The sequence below is a fragment of the Pseudorasbora parva genome, chromosome 24, assembly GCF_024679245.1.
Source record: "Pseudorasbora parva isolate DD20220531a chromosome 24, ASM2467924v1, whole genome shotgun sequence".
NCBI lineage: Eukaryota > Metazoa > Chordata > Actinopteri > Cypriniformes > Gobionidae > Pseudorasbora > Pseudorasbora parva.
The window spans coordinates 5,115,844-5,135,022 of NC_090195.1; the positions used below are offsets into that span (position 1 = coordinate 5,115,844).

Consider the following 19,179-nt stretch of genomic DNA (forward strand, 5'->3'; position numbering starts at 1 on the left):
TAAGGGGCAGTTTTCACAGACAGGGCTTAGATTAAGCCAGGACTAGGCCTAAAACAGCGCTGCGGAAGAAGAGGAAGTGCTCGTCTGCAGCACAATAAAAGCTCCGCGAAATCAAGGCATCATCAAGCTACGCCTTTGTTTTGAATAAGCACAGAAAAATTACATATTGTGGCTTTAAATTGAATCTATTGACAGTCAAATAAATTGAGATTATTTTTAGTGCGCCAAGAGCCACATTGTTGAGTGCAGTTTATAATTAGATTACATGGATTATGTACATTTTCTTTCTTCCAAATTATAATCATGTAAAGAGAAATATCTTTCCCTTTTCATAGCTCATAAGACTTAAATCATCATTTTTGCCTCATCCTAAAATTATTTAAATAAAAAATAGACAATGTTTACATGCAATAAGAGTACAGAGGTAGAAAAATGAGCATCAAAGATAAGAACGTTTGAGTTCATATCACATTTGATTGTTTTGAAGCACAGTTTGAAACATTGATACGCATTTGTTTTTGAGAAGTGAAGAGGAGGAGATTTAAGCACAGGTCTCAATTTTCTCTCTCTGTTCATGTCTAGGAGAAATAACTGAGAACTACACTTTGAGAAGTGTTCACACTGAGGAATGATTCAGAAGTTGGTCCCTTACCTTCAGAAGCCGTTCGGTTATCTTGTGTCGTTTGACCTGAGAATATAGAAATAAACCTTTTTAATGAATATCCATGTTGCATTGAATAATACTACAATTTCTTATGATAAATATATTCTATTGTAACTACAGGTTGTTAGTTTGGTAGCTCATAAGTCAACGGTTAAAAGAAAGACTTGTAATGTGGTTTCCAAGATAACATCTTGAAAGTCTAAAAGTGATGGCATCAGTGTCAGACGTTCATACACAGCTAAAGTAAACGCATGGTTCATCTCAGATCTTCCTGAAGATCTCCTACCATAGATCATAGACGGATCCAGCACCAGCAAAAGTAGTCCAGAGAGAACATATAAATAAAACATAGTGCAAGACAAATAAAGAATGGCAACTACATGAGCGAGTGAGCTGTTAAGTGAATCAATGGATGTGAGTTTCCTGTGGCTGGAGAATTTAACAGAAGAAACAAAAGAGGGGAGGAACACCGGGAGACTGTGTGTGTGTGTGTGTGTGTGTGTGTGTGTGTGTGTGTGTGTGTGTGTGTGTGTGTGGCTAAAGAAAATACCCCACCCATTGCAATCCTCTCGGAGTTCACGGATAGTTTGGGATGAGACATTTCTTTGGAGCTCCATTAGTGGAAATAGGAGTGCACGGAGGAGCCAGAGCAATTGCCTTTCTGCCCTGATAAGTTTCTGCGAAGGGAGTTTTCTCAGTGGACACTCATTATAACTTAATTATAGGATTACATACTGCTAATTTCAAATGGCTTTTCAACATAGCTTTCAGGATGTAAGTATGCTTTAGTATCAGATGTTTCATTAGCATTAAATGCAAAATTTCATCTTGTATTTAAAAAAAAGAAAGAAAACATTTGTTTTTTTATGCATGACTTTGACACTCTCAGAAAAAGGGATCAAATGTGTTCCATATAAGCCCTAGAGTTATGGACTCTTTAACTAAACCCATAAAGAAATGTTTTAATTGTTTAAAAGGTTGTGTTTTTACTGATAAAGTATGTTTATGATCTATAACAGAACCCATTCCTATAAGATTATGTTATTCTATAAATATATGATTGTTATGATTATCATCAGATTGGCTAATCTTTAAAACTGCCAGTGTGGTAAATGCCCTCTGTTTCCGATCTAGAATTGCTCACGTTGGCTAATGTATGTTTTGTACTGTGGTTTTGGAGACATATTTTGTTTTCCGGTAAACAACTTTGTTAAGAGAAATGACTATACTGTAAAAAATTATTTAGAAAAAAAGTTACCTGGTTGCCTTAAAATTTTGAGTTCATTAAAATTAATTTTTTTGAGTTAATACAATGAACATTTTTTGAGATTCGACAACCTTTATTAAAATATTATTAAAAGATTTTGTAAGCATATTGGGTAATTTTATGTGTTTTATTTGTGATGACGCAGTGAAACATGCCAAATAGTGCTATTGTCATGATTTATCAAAATTTTTATGTGGTTCAGATACAAAAATATTTTGAGTTTCTATTTATTAAACAAATGTCCTTCATTGTATCAACTCAAATTTTTAATTTCAATAAACTCAACATTTTAAGGCAACCAGGTTACTTACTTTTTTAAGTTAAACCAACAAAAACCAACAATAATTTTTTACAGTGTATAAATCAACTTTTACTATTTACTTTCCCTATTTTCCTATAAGTAAATCATAAGAATGTGATTATTAAGTCAATTATTTGTCTGTGAAAGACATCCTAGCTTGTATTACAAAAGAAATAAACATCTCTTTAAGATATTAATTCAGATTCATGAATAATTTCTTTCCCTCGACTTTCATTTTGCCACAATTTCTCGTGGTTTGCATGCATGTGTGACTCAAACTTTAGCGTTTTGCTGTTTTCTTTAGTAATATATTTCCTTTACACTGACACCTTTCCCAGTTTCTGTCTTTACAGCGCATAAATAATGCATAACAGCATTTCAGTGGCCACCGCCAATTTAGTTTCATTCTCTTGCCGACGGCAATAACAATAAGTTATGTAACGAGCAGTAATTGGCTGTTTACAGTAGCTCGTATGTCTTGTTTACAGTTGAATTATCTGCTGTCCATGGTAATCACACACAGTATTCTGAGATTTAAATCCAATCATCATTACAGTGACAGGAACATTTAGAGAGTAGTCTTACGTTATCATCATGATAAATTAATAAACACACGTAACATAAAACGCTGTTTGTGTATTATGTATTATGTATTATGCACGGAATATTTAAAATGTTATCAAGGTTATGCAACACAAAAACTGCATTTCACATAATGCATATTGCATTATGTATATTTATATTTATGGCAAAAATGCTTAAGACAAAAGAATAACCCTTTTAGTAAATGTGAATTATATATACATTTGTCTAGACAAGTTACAGAAGAAATGTGATGTAAAAGCTTAGGCATAATCACTTCTGTTAAAACCATCTCAAATTCAGATTATATTAATAAAATAAAACAGCTGGAGCTCCATGTCACCAGCACAAGCATCATGAAATCATTTTTTGGCACATCGTTCAATTGCATGATTACTTTAGTTTTTTTACCATTTGTAGCTTTTATGCTTTAAGCAGAAAAATGTACAGCTCATTTCATACATGAGATAATGAAAAAAATAACTTTTAAGAAGACGCAAGAATATTGCCAAGTTTTACTGCAATCCAGAATTTCATTTTCAGCCGCAACACATTGTATTTTTCGTGCTAATGTTGTGTTTTTACATCCGCTCAAATATGTTCCATCCGGGGATGTCCAAAGCTAGATCTCTATATTTAAACCCACAACATGCGGAGGATTTGCAGGAGTTTGCATGATGAACCTGTATTCGAAACACGTGAGAGACAGGCTTGATATACTTTGTCTGCAAGGTCTGATATTGACAGGAAATCAACAGAAGAGATTTAATTGATCATTTTTGTTCATATTAATGCAAATAAATAAAACAATCCTACACTAATGATACATCTGTTTTAAAGAATGAATACTTTCAATAGATTAGCACAACTGCTGATCATAGTCATTACATCAAAAACAAGTACGGTAAGGTTTAAAAGGGTGAAATTACACTTTCTTTTTTTATTTAAACCTAGAATTAAACAGAAATAAATGTATTTATAAATTTAAAGACACAGAGAAGCTTATTCATGCTTTTATTTCATCTGGTTTGGATTATTGTAATGCCCTGTTTTGTGCTTTAAATGAACACACTTTATCACAGCTTCAATTAATACAAGATACCAATGACACGAACTAGGTCTTTTAATAATATTCCTCCAGTTTGATCTTGATTACACTGGTTACCAATCCATTTTAGGATTGATTTGAAGACATTACATATTTAAAACGTTATGAAGGTTAGCTCATGTCTCGGGCGTCTTAATGGATTGCTGGTTGTTCCAAGATAAAATTAAAAACATATATAAATGTTGTATGAGATGAAACAAACTGAAGACATTCTCAAATTAAAGTACTTTTTATTAATAATAATAAACTTGATTTATAGAGCACTTTTAAAGCTACATAGCACAAACTGCTTTCCAAAAGGTAAAAAGAGCTTAATACAAGTAAATATACAATCAGGCAGACAAAAAACACAAAATACTACATAAAACAAAAGGTCCAAAAAACACAAAAAGACTTCACAAAGTAATAAAAGCAAAATATATCTGGATCTTGGAACAACCAGCAATCCATTAAGACGCCTGAGACATGTAACCTTCATAATGTTTTAAATATTCTGCTAATGTAATGTCTTCAAATCAATCCTAAAATGGATTGGTAACCAGTGTAATCAAGATCAAACTGGAGGAATATTATTAAAAGACCTAGTTCGTGTCATTGGTATCTTGTATTAATTGAAGCTGTGATAAAGTCTGTTCATTTAAAGTACAAAACAGGGCATTACAATAATCCAAACCAGATGAAATAAAAGCATGAATAACTTTCTCTGTGTCTTTAAAACTTAAAATCTGTCTCACTATGTACATATTTCTTAATTGATAAAAACACGACTGAACCAACTTCTTAACGTGACATTCAAAATTCAAATTGGTGTCAACTAAACTCGCAAATGTTTCACTGCCTGCTGAATATTGGGGAACACCTTACTGAGAGCTGACTCAATCTGGGCGATTATAACTTTTATCAGTATTTAACTAGCCTAGATATCTAGACGCACCCTAGCGGCAGCAAATTTAATTTGCCATTTTAACATCTTGATGTGGGTCTGGCTTGTCAGGCTAGTATTTACCTGCAGAAAATTGCAAACCATCGAGATTATATCTGCAAAGCATGCGTGGAGGAAATCTAAGCTTGGAAGATCATTGGATCGCAGTGATAAAATGATTATTTCCGGATTGTGGATCCAAGAGGAAAAATATCAGTTGAAAACAAAATTGGTCATTAACAGGGAGCCCTGTGGACCACCACAGTTTATGTCTACCAATTTATTGTTACACTGATAATATAATATACATGTTTGTATTACATTTGACTAAAAAAAAACAGAAGCATGGTATCAGACTTCTGGACATTATATCAGTTTATTTAGATCTTATAATACCTAACAAGTCTTGAGGACAAAATAAGCACTAGCATTAGAAATGTAGTCCATAATACGTTTAAATATTCAACCAACTGTCTATCCTGGCTCTATCACTGGTGTAAACTGTGATTTTTGACATGAAGCAAATAACAGGGAGAGTGTCAAATGAAACAGGACGCGTTTCTGCAAATAACTCACAGGAAATGGGCCATATCTAGTTTGGCAGTGCTGCCACTTAACATCTGTCACATCCTGTCACATATTACACAAAAAGCTGCCCTATACGGATCGATATCTTCATTTTGCCCACAGTTATCAGAATGGCATCCAGGACTTTGCGCAGACAGTCCGATGTCTGCTATCTGCACACATCCAGCTATGAGCTGCTATGTATCTATGAGGAAACCCTCGGTCCCTTGACAAACACAATGCTAAAAATCATGCTGAAAATAAAGATAAAGAAGGCATGTGTGAAAGTGCTGATCTGAAAACATTTTTCTAAACAGGCTGTGAAATTAACAACCGCCACCAGCCAGCTTGTGCTTGTGCTTGCCTCAAAAGAGGACTTGTGTATTCCTGCAAAAGAGAAAGTGTATGCACTATAGCGTCGCTGTAACCACCATAGACAATGATCTATATAATTAGAAATGGCCAAACTGTCCCCACAATATTTGATATTCTTGCACTGCTCGGCGGCATTTCATTATGCAGCGCTCTGTATGTTAGGATGCCAAAAAGGTTTTAAAGTTACATTTTAGTCTGGTTTGCCTCAGTCTAATGGCGCTCGTCGATGTTTAAATGATTGAGAAGGACATTAAATCAAAGTAAGCAGGGTTTACTCTTTTGGCTCGTTCACAGTCTTCACACACAGACCAGTGCGTTAATCTATCGCTTAATGCCATTGTGAGAGACAACTCTTTCTGGTGATATCACAAAACAAAATGCACATAAACATGTCCCTGCACTTAACATACAATCATTGATGAACATCTTTGAATTTACTGAAGAACAACAAAAAAACTCTATGAGAGCGGATCAGAACCCGAGACCTTTGACATGGTTTACAAAAAGTCTACCACTAGACCTTAAAGGTCCCGTTCTTCGCGATCCCATCTTTCAAACTTTAGTTAGTGTGTAATGTTGCTGTTAGAGCATAAATAATACCTGTAAAATTATAAAGCTCAAAGTTCAATGCCAAGCGAGATATTTTATTTAACAGAAGTTCCCTTTCAAAGCCTACAGCGAACGGCCGGTTTGGAGTACAGCAGGAAGTGCAGGGATGTAATGACGTCACTAGAACCGTTTGTTGACTAACCCTCCGCCCACAAGAACACGCAAAATAGGGGCCGTGGTCTCGTTGCTCTCTCATGTGGAGAAGAGCATTCAGCGCTGGCATCTCCCCGTTATGGTAAGAGGCGGGACCTTTCAGGGCAAAGTGCACTAAGCTGCTGTCCAATCACAACATAGGAACCGCTGGCCCAATCAGAACTCGTTACGTGTTTCTGTAGGAGGGACTTCATAAAACAAGGAAATCATCAGGCCGTTTTTAGGACAGAGGAAACAGCGCTGTACAGATAAGTAAAAATACTGTGTTTTTTACACGCGAAACATGAACTCATGTTATATTGCACACTGTAAACATAATCAAAGCTTCGAAAACACGCGAAGAACGGGACCTTTAAGGGAATTCAAATTCTTGTTGCAGATCTATGTATTTATTTACTATTGCAAAGAATATAGGGACAAATTATATACATCACACAAATTACATTTTTTTAATTTCCCAGCATGCTTTGTGCACGGTCTTTAAAAAAGGAGAGTAAATGCTGAAATTAAGTCTTATATAATGATTATATTTTATTTATTTATTTATTTATTTATTATTACTTTTTTGTGCAAGATTAATGGTAAGGGAGATTTAGTAGTGATTAAGATTAATTTATGCTAATTTAGAAGCGTATCTGTTTCTGTTAATGTGGGTTTTTGGAAAGTTAGTGGTGAAAGCCTACATGTTAAAGTTGTACCGTACTCATTCAGTGCTATATCATGCTATTGTTAACATGTTAGCACATTAGAAAGTTGGCATTTTTTGAATTAGTTTGTTATAGCAAGAAAAATGTTTTAACTTTTTTTTAAAAACTCATTCAACTTTTTTTGAGTTCTGACACCTCAAAATAAAAAAGTTAAAACTAAATATCTTATGTTAATTGCAATCAAAATGTAAATGTTAGCAAATTTTTAGAAGCCACTTAAAACTTGATAGTTCTGCTTACTTAAAATTGGGTAACTGATTAAACCTCTTTTTTTTAAGTTAGTCCAACTTATTTGGGTTTACAGTGTAGCTATTAAACTTAAAATAATGATATGCAATAATTGTCTTACCCAGTTACACAGTCTTGAGCAAATTACTTTTCATAAACAACTGACAAGATGTATGCTGATCACACAAACCCTCACGGGACATTCAGTAAAACACTTTAAAAGGCCTTTGAATGCCACACATAGCCCTCAACACCTCGAAACGAGATGAAACACGACAAGTGTAACACTCAACTAAACGGTCATTATAACAGAGGAACAAACCCATGCTGACATCACAAGATAACAACTTACTAAACATGACAAAATCAAATAAAATCAGCCGCAACAACGTAAATGTCAATCGATCAACCAATAGAGCTAGATTGAATATTTCTGGGAAGAGGGTAAATGAGGCTGAACCACAAAATCATGTTTTTGAAATATTATAATATAATAATATAATATAAAGGTTCCTTCGCAATAGTGAGTAAAACAAGTACATTTTTCCTCCTGCAGAATCGACTTGATCTAAGAAACATATTTCAGTACAGATTAACATTCAGCAAGCAGCATCACTGTTTTTTTAATTTCTCTTGAACTTGTCCAGTTGCGCAAAGTGAGCACACTTCCTGTGACACTTGATAATGCACCTCACGCTGAGACAGAAGTGACGGTTGCACAAAATACCAGCTCATAAGCCCAGGCTGTTTCATTTCTCATATTCTGCTAATGACTTGATTGAAATCACACACAAAATGATTTAAAAATCACAATGCAAGAAATGCAGATTGCAACACACACACACACACACACACACACACACACACAAACAAACACACACACAGTGCTCCTCACATGAAGGGTTTGATTCTAGCATAATGCTGGGTACAGATTAAATGACTTGGGAGCAGTCATTTACATCAAAAACATGCATTTGATGCCTTACAATGGAAAATAAATATAAGCAGGCCCATATATATTAAATACTGTAATAAAAGAAAACCTCCCGCCTGCAGTTTGCAGCCTCGACCTAATGCCTGCCACAATCAAGGTCAAATGTGATACATGTGTGTGTGTGTGTGCGCGAGTGTGTGTTTCTAATGAACTGTGTACGGCATGCTTCAAGCAAACACTGTACCCATCAACGATCTGCCAACCACAAACTACTGAAAACAAAACAGAGAAACGGGTGGGAAAGAGTGAGAGAAAGGGTGGAGGAAATTGTGTGAGAAAGAGAGAAGATGTGCCCTCGAAGAGTCATTTGAAATTCATTCTTCACTATTTAACCAGAATTACATTTTGAAACATACACAACCACTAATGTGCACGCACACACACACACACACACAAAAGGGATCATGTTCTGTCAAATGGTCATTATTGCAAATGAAGTGATTAAGGCCATCCTGAAAGGGTTTATGTGATACTGACCAATGACTGAAAATGCTCATTATATATACTTATAAATAACTGGACTTGAATATTGAACTGAAATGACATTTTATAGTATTTTTCTGAAATATCCCATAGGATATGTTTCTAAATTGAATGCTTTACCTCACTTTGTTCAGCAAAGATAATGCTTCTCATGAATAAAGTTTAAAAGGATTGAAAAGGTTGTGGTGTTTTGATGCTCCACTCATACACCCTTGTAGAGTCGACCTCAGATTCCACCGATTAAAACCTACAATATAACCACAATATAACCTACATGCTCTCTGCACTTTGGGGGACCAGTATGACATTCAGCTGAACTCAAGACCAACCCAAGACCAGTTCAAAAACAAAACATCCCTCATGCCAAACAGATTTAAAATATCATTCAGCAAATCAATTAAAAATCATGCCACTCACAATCAACTGCTGTCAAATACTGGTGTATATTTAATATGGAAAATAATGGTAAATATACATATATGAATAATTTATAAATTATTCATTTATGTATAGAGATGGTCATTGTTGGCAAAAACATTATTTAATGAATAAAGTGCTATTTTTGAAAAAGTATTTTATTTTTACATACATTTTAGCAACACTCCTTCAACATTTATTGTATGCACTCTTTTTTTGGCGAATTTTGAATATATATTTTTACTATAAAACATTAATGTAAAGATAAAACACATTCTCAAAAATACAACCCAAAAGCATATATTTTAATCAATATATAGCAGAAATATAACTATATATTCCTTTTTTTATTTCAAAAAAGAGCACATGCATTAAATGTTAAAGAAGTGTTCCTCAAACCTATGTAAAAAATAAAACGCATTCTCAAAAATATCACTATATTTATTTTACTTATGTTCCGTTTGCCAAAAGAAAACTTTATGACCTTAAACGATGACAGTCTAAATTAGTCTAGACTTCTTTATTTGTAAAAACATTTACTTTATGTTTGATAAAAGCATTACACTGAAAAAAAAATGTTTTGGTGTAGAAATAATTTTCACTGCAATAATAAATGTACTCCCAAAAAACTTTCTAAGTGCACATCTTGTCAGAAAGCTTTCATTAAAAAATGTGCTTATTACAGAACACCCTAAAATGACGTTACATCAAAAAAATAAAAATAAAAATAACTGTGAGACTTAAATATATAAATGAAATAATCTATATGCCCTTGTGTCATTTCATGCCATGTTGCAAAGCTGTCAACATCACTTCAGTTCAGGAGGTTTTATAAAGTTTTTCTCTTCAGCAATCTGAATTTGCTACATCTGCTTATTACAGATTAATTGATGCAGCAAATTCAGATTACAGAGGAGAAAGTCGTGTTAACACAGCAATGCAATGTGTAACATGAAATAATAATAACTCAAGATGTGCATATATTAATGCGGATATCACAGATATTTTTGGTTTTTGATGCAACTCCATCTTGGGGTGTCTAACCAAAAAAAATCAGCAACCAACCTTAAACACGCCTCCTTCTGAGATGTTTGTTGGTGTTTTTGTGCTTTGGTGTGAAATGTGGGGCAAAGCAAAGTCAGCAAAACCAAGCGAAAGCCCAAATAGGCAGAGCACCTTCTCTCAGAGTGACACTGGCCCCCAACCAGCCGAGAGCTTCTGAGGTCTGAATTACAGAGAGAGACTCATAACAGAAGAGGTCCTGAAGATCTGCGCTCAGAGGTGAGTCAAAGCAGCTTTGACCAGACAAATTTGAAATGTGTCAGGTTTCCAGATAACCACACACACTAACCATAATGACTGAAAGATCTAATTTTAAAAAATATGCCAACATTTCTTCTCACTTATTCTGCATTATTATCTGTGATTTATGCTGAAATAAAATGTTTGTTTTGCTTACATGTATTTTTTTTAAGTTTTATTTCTAGCAACAATCATAATCATGTCTATGAATTAATTTTATTTTTTGACAAAGCCTATGGTTTAGTATACTAACTGCACAGCACGTGTGTGCGTTTATATGTATTTTCCCCACATTTTAAAATATTTAGCTTGAATGTAAATGGATATATAAATGCAGAAAGATTAAGACCTTTTTTCACTGACTAATTAAAAAAAAAAAAAGATAAACTAATATTTTCGTGTCCCAAGAAACATATTGCAAATCAATCAAATTTTTAACCAGATTTGTTCATTAAAGAGTTATTTTAATCACCACAGATTAGAATGATTTTATGATAAATAAAAATGTATCACTGTTAATTATGAGATTTGTATTCGGTTGATTCAGAGGCGAATGTGACGAATGTGTTTTGATATATTAAAATACTTTTTCTGTCCCGTTTTCCCCCAGTGATGCAACTGATAAAATGTCGAATTTTAGTAGCCTAAGTACAAATTGCAAATAAATTACCGGGTTTGCTCATTAAAGGGTTAATACTTTAATGACAGAGCATAAAATAGAACGATGATGCAGTTTATGATAACTAAAAATGTATACACTGTTAATTAATTATGATAAAACTATTTTTTTAAACTGTATTCAGAGACGAATGTGCATGTTTTCATATATTAAAACACTTTTCCTGTCATTACATTGTTGCAACTGATCAAATGTAGGCTATTGTGTTTTAGTTCACTTGTCACTATATCGCGTATCAATCAACACCTTCAAAAGCAAAGCTAAAAAAAAGAAAAAAAAGGATGGTGAACAAGAACAATTTAATATTATTTAAAGCATTGTTTATGTATCGTAGCCTATAAGGCTACATCTCTAATTGTTTTGATTTTGTAAATGTTTGATAGCTTACGGTTATTTCTGAATATGAAGATGCAGTCCTGAGTTTCATCCTCCTTTTCCTCCTAAGTTACCAGAGTCTCTTCACACGGACATTATTACAGAAAGACCCCTCACTTCTGTCGGCTCTTCTAGCTTCACTCCTGCTCAAATAAAGGTCCCGTTCCTCGTCAAAGGGTTTTAAAGCGCGTTGGCACGCGATGCTGACTAAAACCACGAGCGGGATGTCAGATTCACGCCAACGACTGTCTGCCTGTGACACGCGATGAGTAGCGGAATGAGTAAAATTTCACTATAGACGTTATTAAAAGATTTTTTAACATAGATATTTCGTGCTTTCATTGACCACAGAACACACCTGACATTTAATCGGTGACGCATCTGTCTATAGCGTGGCGCAAGTTACCATAGTTGCTATTTTTATTATTGAGAGCCGCACGACTTTCAGATCTTGTGTTTTTCTTGCATGGCAAAAACTTATATATATAAAATGATTCTGATAACATTACAAGACTTAGCCGACATGTAATAAACATGTAAACAGAATAAACATGCAGAACTATTCACACACTCATATAGGCTTTTTCTCCGAAAGGGTGTTACTCGTGAAATGTCACAGTGTAAATAAAACTGGCAGCCAGTCAAACAATGAAACCCGCAGTGCATCACAAAACACCTTTTTACAGTGTGCTTTTTACTAAAACAAAGCATAAATTCAATTTAGCATATTATTGGTTCAATTTTAAAACTGTAATAATAAACAAGCTGTGCTAGGACGTGAAAGATGTTCAGAATAGGCTAGCATGTAAACCTAAAAAGCATTTTTACCCAATACAAGAATCCTTCTTACCTTTGATTTAAGTTGCAAGTTGCAACCCTTAGAAAGTGATTAATAGAATACAATTATGCAGCGCTTCATTAAATCCATCACTACAAGGAAACCGGTCAGATTTTTGCTCTTATTTAATCCTATCCCACGCATGTGAAATTATGAAGATCTACATGATTCATAACGAACCCAAACTGGTTTAATGAAATTATCTGCTAAATATGTAACATTAAACACATTATGGTTTACGGCCCGGCATCTTCCAAATATTTTTCAGATATTCTCAGTTTAGAGATTATTCATGAAACAGACACTTTTAGAAACATGACTTTTCAAGAGTGCCCCAGTGCTGGAAGCCTCGACATAGCCTACTGTACGTCATTGACAGGCTTTAATGGTCCATATAGTGAGAATAATGAGCTTATGAATGTAAATCAATTAATATTATATATTAGTATTTAAATGCTTGGTTTTATGATCAAAGAACTGTCGTTTTAATTGTGTTAAATATATAACACAATGTAATAACATGATGACTATACAAATAAACATTCCTAAAAAAGTATAATATTTGATCCTCACATTTTAACATGATTTTTTTAAAGGGTTAAGTTCAGCAAAAAATGAAAAATTCTGTCATTAATTACTTACCCTCATGTCGTTTGACACCCGTCAGACCTCCGTTCATCTTCAGAACACAAATGAAGATATTTTTGTTGAAATTAACCAGCAGCCATATCACCCTGTAGCCCAAGACTGGTTTCCCACTGAAGCTAAGCAGGGCTGAGCCTGGTCAGTACCTGGATGGGAGACCAACTGGGAAAACCAGGAGCTGCTGGTAGAGGTGTTAGTGAGGCCAGCAGGGGGTGCTCTCCCTGTGGTGTGTGTGGGGCCTAACACCCCAGTATAGTGATGGGGACACTATACTGACAAAGAGCACCGTCTTTCAGATGAGACGTTAAACTGAGGTCCTGACTCTCTGTGGTCATTAAAAATCCCAGGATGTCTTTCGGAAAAAGAGTAGGGGTGTAACCCCGGCATCCTGGCCAAATTTGCCCATTGGCCCCTGTCCATCATGGCCTCCTAATAATCCCCATATCCTGATCTAATCACTCGGTCTCCTCTCCACCAATCAGCTGGTGTGTGGTGAGCGTTCTGGCGCAATATGGCTGCCGTCGCATCATCCAGGTGGATGCTGCACATTGGTGGTGGTTGAGGAGATTCCCCCCTTCCATGTAAAGCGCTTTGAGTGCCTTGAAAAGCGCTATATAAATTGAACGCATTATTATTTATTATTGAAATCCGATGGCTCAGAAAGGCCTTCATTGACACCAATGTCATTTCCTCTCTCAAGACCCATAAAGGCACTAAAGACGTCGTTACAAAACCCATCTCACTACAGCAGCTCTACAATCATTTTATGAAGCCACGAGAATAGTTTTTGTGAGCTTAATTTTTTTAATAACGACTTGTATAGTGATGGGCCGATTTCAAAACAAAGCTTCAAACTATTATGAGTGTAAGGATTCATGATTGGGATCGCCAATGTTACGTGATTTCAGCAGTTTGGCGGTTTGACATGCGATCCGAAACATGAATCGATAGACTGATTCAAAACGGTTGAAAGCTTTGCTTTGTAATCGAACCATCACTATATAAGTCAATCGGCCAGTCACTACAGGTGCTGGACATTTAATTAGAACATCATCAAAAAGTGAAACTTGTATATTATACTCCTTCCTTCAGAAAATCTGAATACTATACTTAAGACCAATACAAAGAAAGGATTTTTTGGAAATCTTGCCCAAATGAAAAGTATGAACATGAAAAATATGAGCATGTGCAGCACTCAATACTTAGTTGGAGCTCCTTTCGCCTGAATTACTGCAGCAATGAGTCGATCAGTCTGTGGTACTGCTCAGGTGTTATGAGAGCTCAGGTTGCTCTGATAGTGGCCTTAAGCTCTTCTGCACTGTTGGGCCTCTCCTCTCTTCCTCCAGACTCTGGGACCCTAATTTCCAAAGGAAATGCAAAATTTTATTTCATCAGAGAACATAATTTTGGACCACTCAGAAGTCCTTTTTGTCTCTAGCCCAGGCTTGACGCTTCTGACGCTGTCTGTTGCTCAAGAGTGGCTTGACACGAGGAATGTGACAGCTGAAACCCATGTCTTAAAGGGTTAGTTCACCCAAAAATGGAATTGATGTCATTATCATTAATGACTCACTCTAATGTCGTTCCACACCCGTAAGACCTCCGTTCATCTTCACACACAGTTTAAGATATTTTATATTTTAGTCCCAGAGCATATGCAGTCAATGCCCACTTTACTGTCCATTTCCAGAAAGTGAATAAAAACATCATCAGAGTAGTCCATATGTGACATCAGTTGGTTGATTAGAATCTCTTGAAGCATCGAAAATACATTTTGGTCCAAATATTTATTCAGCATTGCCTTCTCTTCCATGTGTCTCCAAAAAGATTGAAACGGTTAATGAATCAGTGAATCGATCAATGCTTCGGGTCGCCAGTGTCACGTGATTTGAGCAGTTTGGCGGTTTGACGCAATCTGAACTGCTGAAATCACGTGACATTGGCGACCTGAATCATTGATCGATTCACACCGTTTTAACCTTTTCGGAGGAACGTGGAAGAGAAGACAATGCTGAATCAATAAAATCATAGTTTTATAAATAGTCGATGCTTCAAGAGATTCTAATTAACCCACTGATGCCACATATGGACTACTGTGATGATGTTTTTATTCCCTTTCTGGACAGTAAAGTGGGCATTGACTGGATATGCTCTGGGACTAAAATCTAAAATATCTTAAACTGTGTTCTGAAGATGAACGGAGGTCTTACGGGTGTGGAACGACATTAGGGTAAGTCATTAATTACATCAAATTTCATTTTTGGGTGAACTAAGCCTTTAAATACATCTGTGCGTAGTGGTACTTGAAGCACTGACTCCAGCTGCAGTCCACGCTTTGTGAATCTCCACCACATTTTTGAATCAGGATGATTATGAAGTTGCTTTAGTCTGTTAAATGTTCATCTTGAAAAATTATATAAAAGTCATTCTAACATTTCCTTCATATGTAAAAATGTTGACATATTTGGAATTACAGTAAAAAGCCTTTATACATACAAAAATTATTAATACCAATCAGAGGGCAGAAGGCATGAGAGTTTCTTTTACCAAAGTTTTGATCATGTTAATCATTCAGGCATTAGAAATGTATGTAGGCCTATCAAATGGGCTTCATATGGTTCACCTTCTTCCATACAATTAGCACAACTGATGAACTGTTTCTGCTTGTCTGCCATCTTTTACAGGTATGGCGAGCTCTGAATCAACTACTGAAGATTTAACTTCATATACAGGCCTATATGATTATGGTTTGTACAAATACACTGAATTTGAAATTGATGGCTTCACTGAAGTCGCAGAGCTTTGTGAAGCCAGCAGAGAGCAGGAGCTGACCATTACTGCTGTCCAGACCATCATCTTCCTCCTCGTCTTCTTCTTGGGTGTAATTGGAAACGGGCTGGTCATTGCCACCTTCGCGCTGTACCGCCGCCTACGTCTGAGCTGCATGACCGACGTCTTCCTCTTCTACCTGGCTCTGTCTGACATGCTGCTTCTGCTGACTCTTCCGTTACAGACGGGAGAGACGCTGATCGGCAGCTGGGTGTTCGGAGAGGCCTTGTGCAAGTTCAATCGTGGCATGTATGCCATCAACACCTACAGCGGTCTGCTGCTGTTGGCCTGCATTAGTGTCGATCGCTATCTGGTGGTGGTTTGCACCAGGGCCGTGAGGAAGAGGAATTCTGGGACGCTGTTTTACAGCACGCTGTCTGCGTTTGGCGTCGCTTTAACCTCCGTCTTGCTGAGCCTGCCAGACCTGCGCTTCAGCTCCACAGACAAGGACATGGGTTCAAACGTCACCTTGTGCGATATGAAGGTTTGGGGCGATGAAGTGAGTAAATGGAAGCTGTGGGCCCAGATCGCGAAGATCGCAGGATTCTGCATCCCTTGCGTGGCGATGGTGTTGTGTTACGGTGCGATCGGACGCGTGCTGATCCGCGCCGGTGGCAAAGGCTGGCGTAGACAGAGGACGCTGCGTTTGATGGCATTGCTGGTGGTTCTTTTCCTGCTTTTCCAGCTGCCTTACACTGTAGTGCTGCTGATTAAAATATTCACACCCACACCAAAACTCTGCGACGAGTGGACCAGGTTCCACCTGCAGGAAAACGTGACACGCAATCTGGCCTTCGTGAGGTGCTGCCTCAACCCTTTGCTTTATGCGCTGGTTGGCGTCCGATTCCGAAATGACATAATCAGGCTGTTGACGGATTTCGGGTGTGTGTGTGCGTGTGTGTCCCATATAACACATCGCCATGAAAATGGAAGCTCTGTTACACCATCCTCTCCAGCTACAACCACACTTCAACCCATCTCCTCTACTTACCAATCCCCAAAGAAAACACCTGCCCCGGACACACCTTCTGCAAACACCGCCCAAACATTCATTTTTCCCAACCCTATATCTGGAAAAATGAATTCGGTCATAAGCTGGTGTCATCAGTGATATACCTGCACATCAGAAGATCTGCAATAAAAAGTGAAGAGACTTTCATGTACACAAAACTTTTTTATCTGTTTTTTTAAGCTTTCACATCTTTAAATCAGCACCATAAAATATGAAATCTTACTGAGGCTCATCATTTTATTTTCTCTATATTTAGTGCCCTATGTTAGTCGAAAATGTTAGGCTTCATTACTAAATACACTCACCTAAAGGATTTTTAGGAGCACTCTACTAATACTGTGTTTGTACCCCTTTCGGCTTCAGAACTGCCTTAATTCTACGTGGCATTGATTCCACAAGGTGCTGAAAGCATTCTTTAGAAATGTTGGCCCATATTGATAGGAGAGCATCTTGCAGTTGATGGAGATTTGTGGGATGCACATCCAGGGCACGAAGCTCCCGTTCCACCACATCCCAAAGATGCTCTATTGGGTTGTGATCTGGTGACTGTGGAGGCCATTTTAGTAGATTAAACTCATTGTCATGTTCAAGAAACCAATTTGAAATTATTTGAGCTTCGTGACATGGTGCATTATCCTGCTGGAAGTAGCCATCAGAGGATGAGTACATGGTGGTCATAAAGGGATGGACATGGTCAGAAACAATGCTCAGGTAGGCCGTGGCATTTAAAAGATGCCCACTTGGCACTAAGAGGCCTAAAGTGTGCCAAGAAAACATCCCCCACACCATTACACCACCACCAGCAGCCTGCTAAGTGGTAACAAGGCAAGAGCTTGTGTAAATTGTAGCCTCAGCGGTCGATACTCAGACCGACCCGTCTGGCACAAACAACCATGCCACGCTCAAAATTGCTTTAATCACCTTTCTTTCCCATTCTGACATTCAGTTTGGAGTTCAGGAGATTGTCTTGACCAGGACCACACCCCTAAATGCATTGAAGCAACTGTCATGTGATTGGTTGATTAGATAATTGCATTAATGAGAAATTGAACAGGTGTTCAATACATTCCTAATAATCCTTTAGGTGAGTGTATAATTTGTAATATATTTTGACTGTTTTTGCTAACTTCAACAGAGCCCAGTCTATCCAACAGTGTGGATTTTTTTGACCTTTTGACTCTTTTCCTGCTTACCAAAAAAAAGTGAATGGCTATCTCTGATTGTTTCAGAGATATCCAGCCTTAAAAAAAAATGCATATAGAACAAATAATAAAAATATGAATACATAATAATGTTTTGCTTTAAATGGCGCACATTTTCTTTACCATTAAAATAAATGTTTGTTGTGTTATTCTTTGCTTATTTCTCTATCTTATTTTTTACATGTATTCAATGCTACTGACAAAACATTAAATATAAAGAATACATATATATATATATATATATATATATATATATATATATATATATATATATATATATATATATATATATATATATATATATATCAATTAACTTTTTTATACATAATTTCAAATATGCTGAGTAAAAATAAATGGAACATATGGACTCTTGAGCACTTAAGTTGTCTTATTATTAATAGCCTACATTTTGCAACACATTAACAACATTGATGAAGGCCTTATATATATATATACACATTATATATATATATATATATATATATATATATATATATATATATATATATATATATATATATATATATATATATATATATATATATGCCTAGCACCTATCCACTGCTCCTATTACATCCACTGGTTTTACATATATTGCATTAATTTGCATAAGGCATTGTTCTGAAAGTCATTGTCGAGGACCGTTACTTCATAGGCAAGGTAGAATTAATTTACGAATAACGATATCATAAAAATGATTTGTTAATTTGTGGTAAAGATAAGATGATTATGCTTAACTGAGCAGAGTTGCTTACTCTTACATGTTCTGTTAATCTGAAAAGAGAGAAAGACATGGTAGGAAACTCGTTAAAAGAATTCAAGTTCAAATGCATAGACATTTTAAGAAAGGAAATCATTCACCTGCCGAGAGTGTGTTGACAGTCTGTGTAGTTGTAGCCTATAGCCGAGCTGCTACAGAA

General features: G+C 36.1%; 1 protein-coding gene and 1 pseudogene across 2 annotated transcripts; both read left to right on the forward strand.

Annotated features, from left to right (window-relative positions):
- Positions 1-1,306: 1,306 nt before the first annotated feature.
- Positions 1,307-18,102, forward strand: ccr10 (chemokine (C-C motif) receptor 10). Of its 2 annotated transcripts, none has more exons than XM_067435267.1 (2): positions 1,307-1,438; positions 15,901-18,102. In XM_067435267.1, the coding sequence occupies exon 2, from the start codon at positions 15,903-15,905 to the stop codon at positions 17,154-17,156; it is 1,254 nt and encodes a 417-aa protein (XP_067291368.1). In that variant the 5' UTR covers positions 1,307-1,438; positions 15,901-15,902; the 3' UTR covers positions 17,157-18,102. The 2 variants fall into 2 exon arrangements, with proteins under 2 accessions (XP_067291368.1, XP_067291367.1); XM_067435266.1 differs by lacking the exon at positions 1,307-1,438 and adding an exon at positions 10,537-10,658.
- Positions 13,288-13,403, forward strand: LOC137064296 (5S ribosomal RNA; annotated as a pseudogene).
- Positions 18,103-19,179: the final 1,077 nt, after the last annotated feature.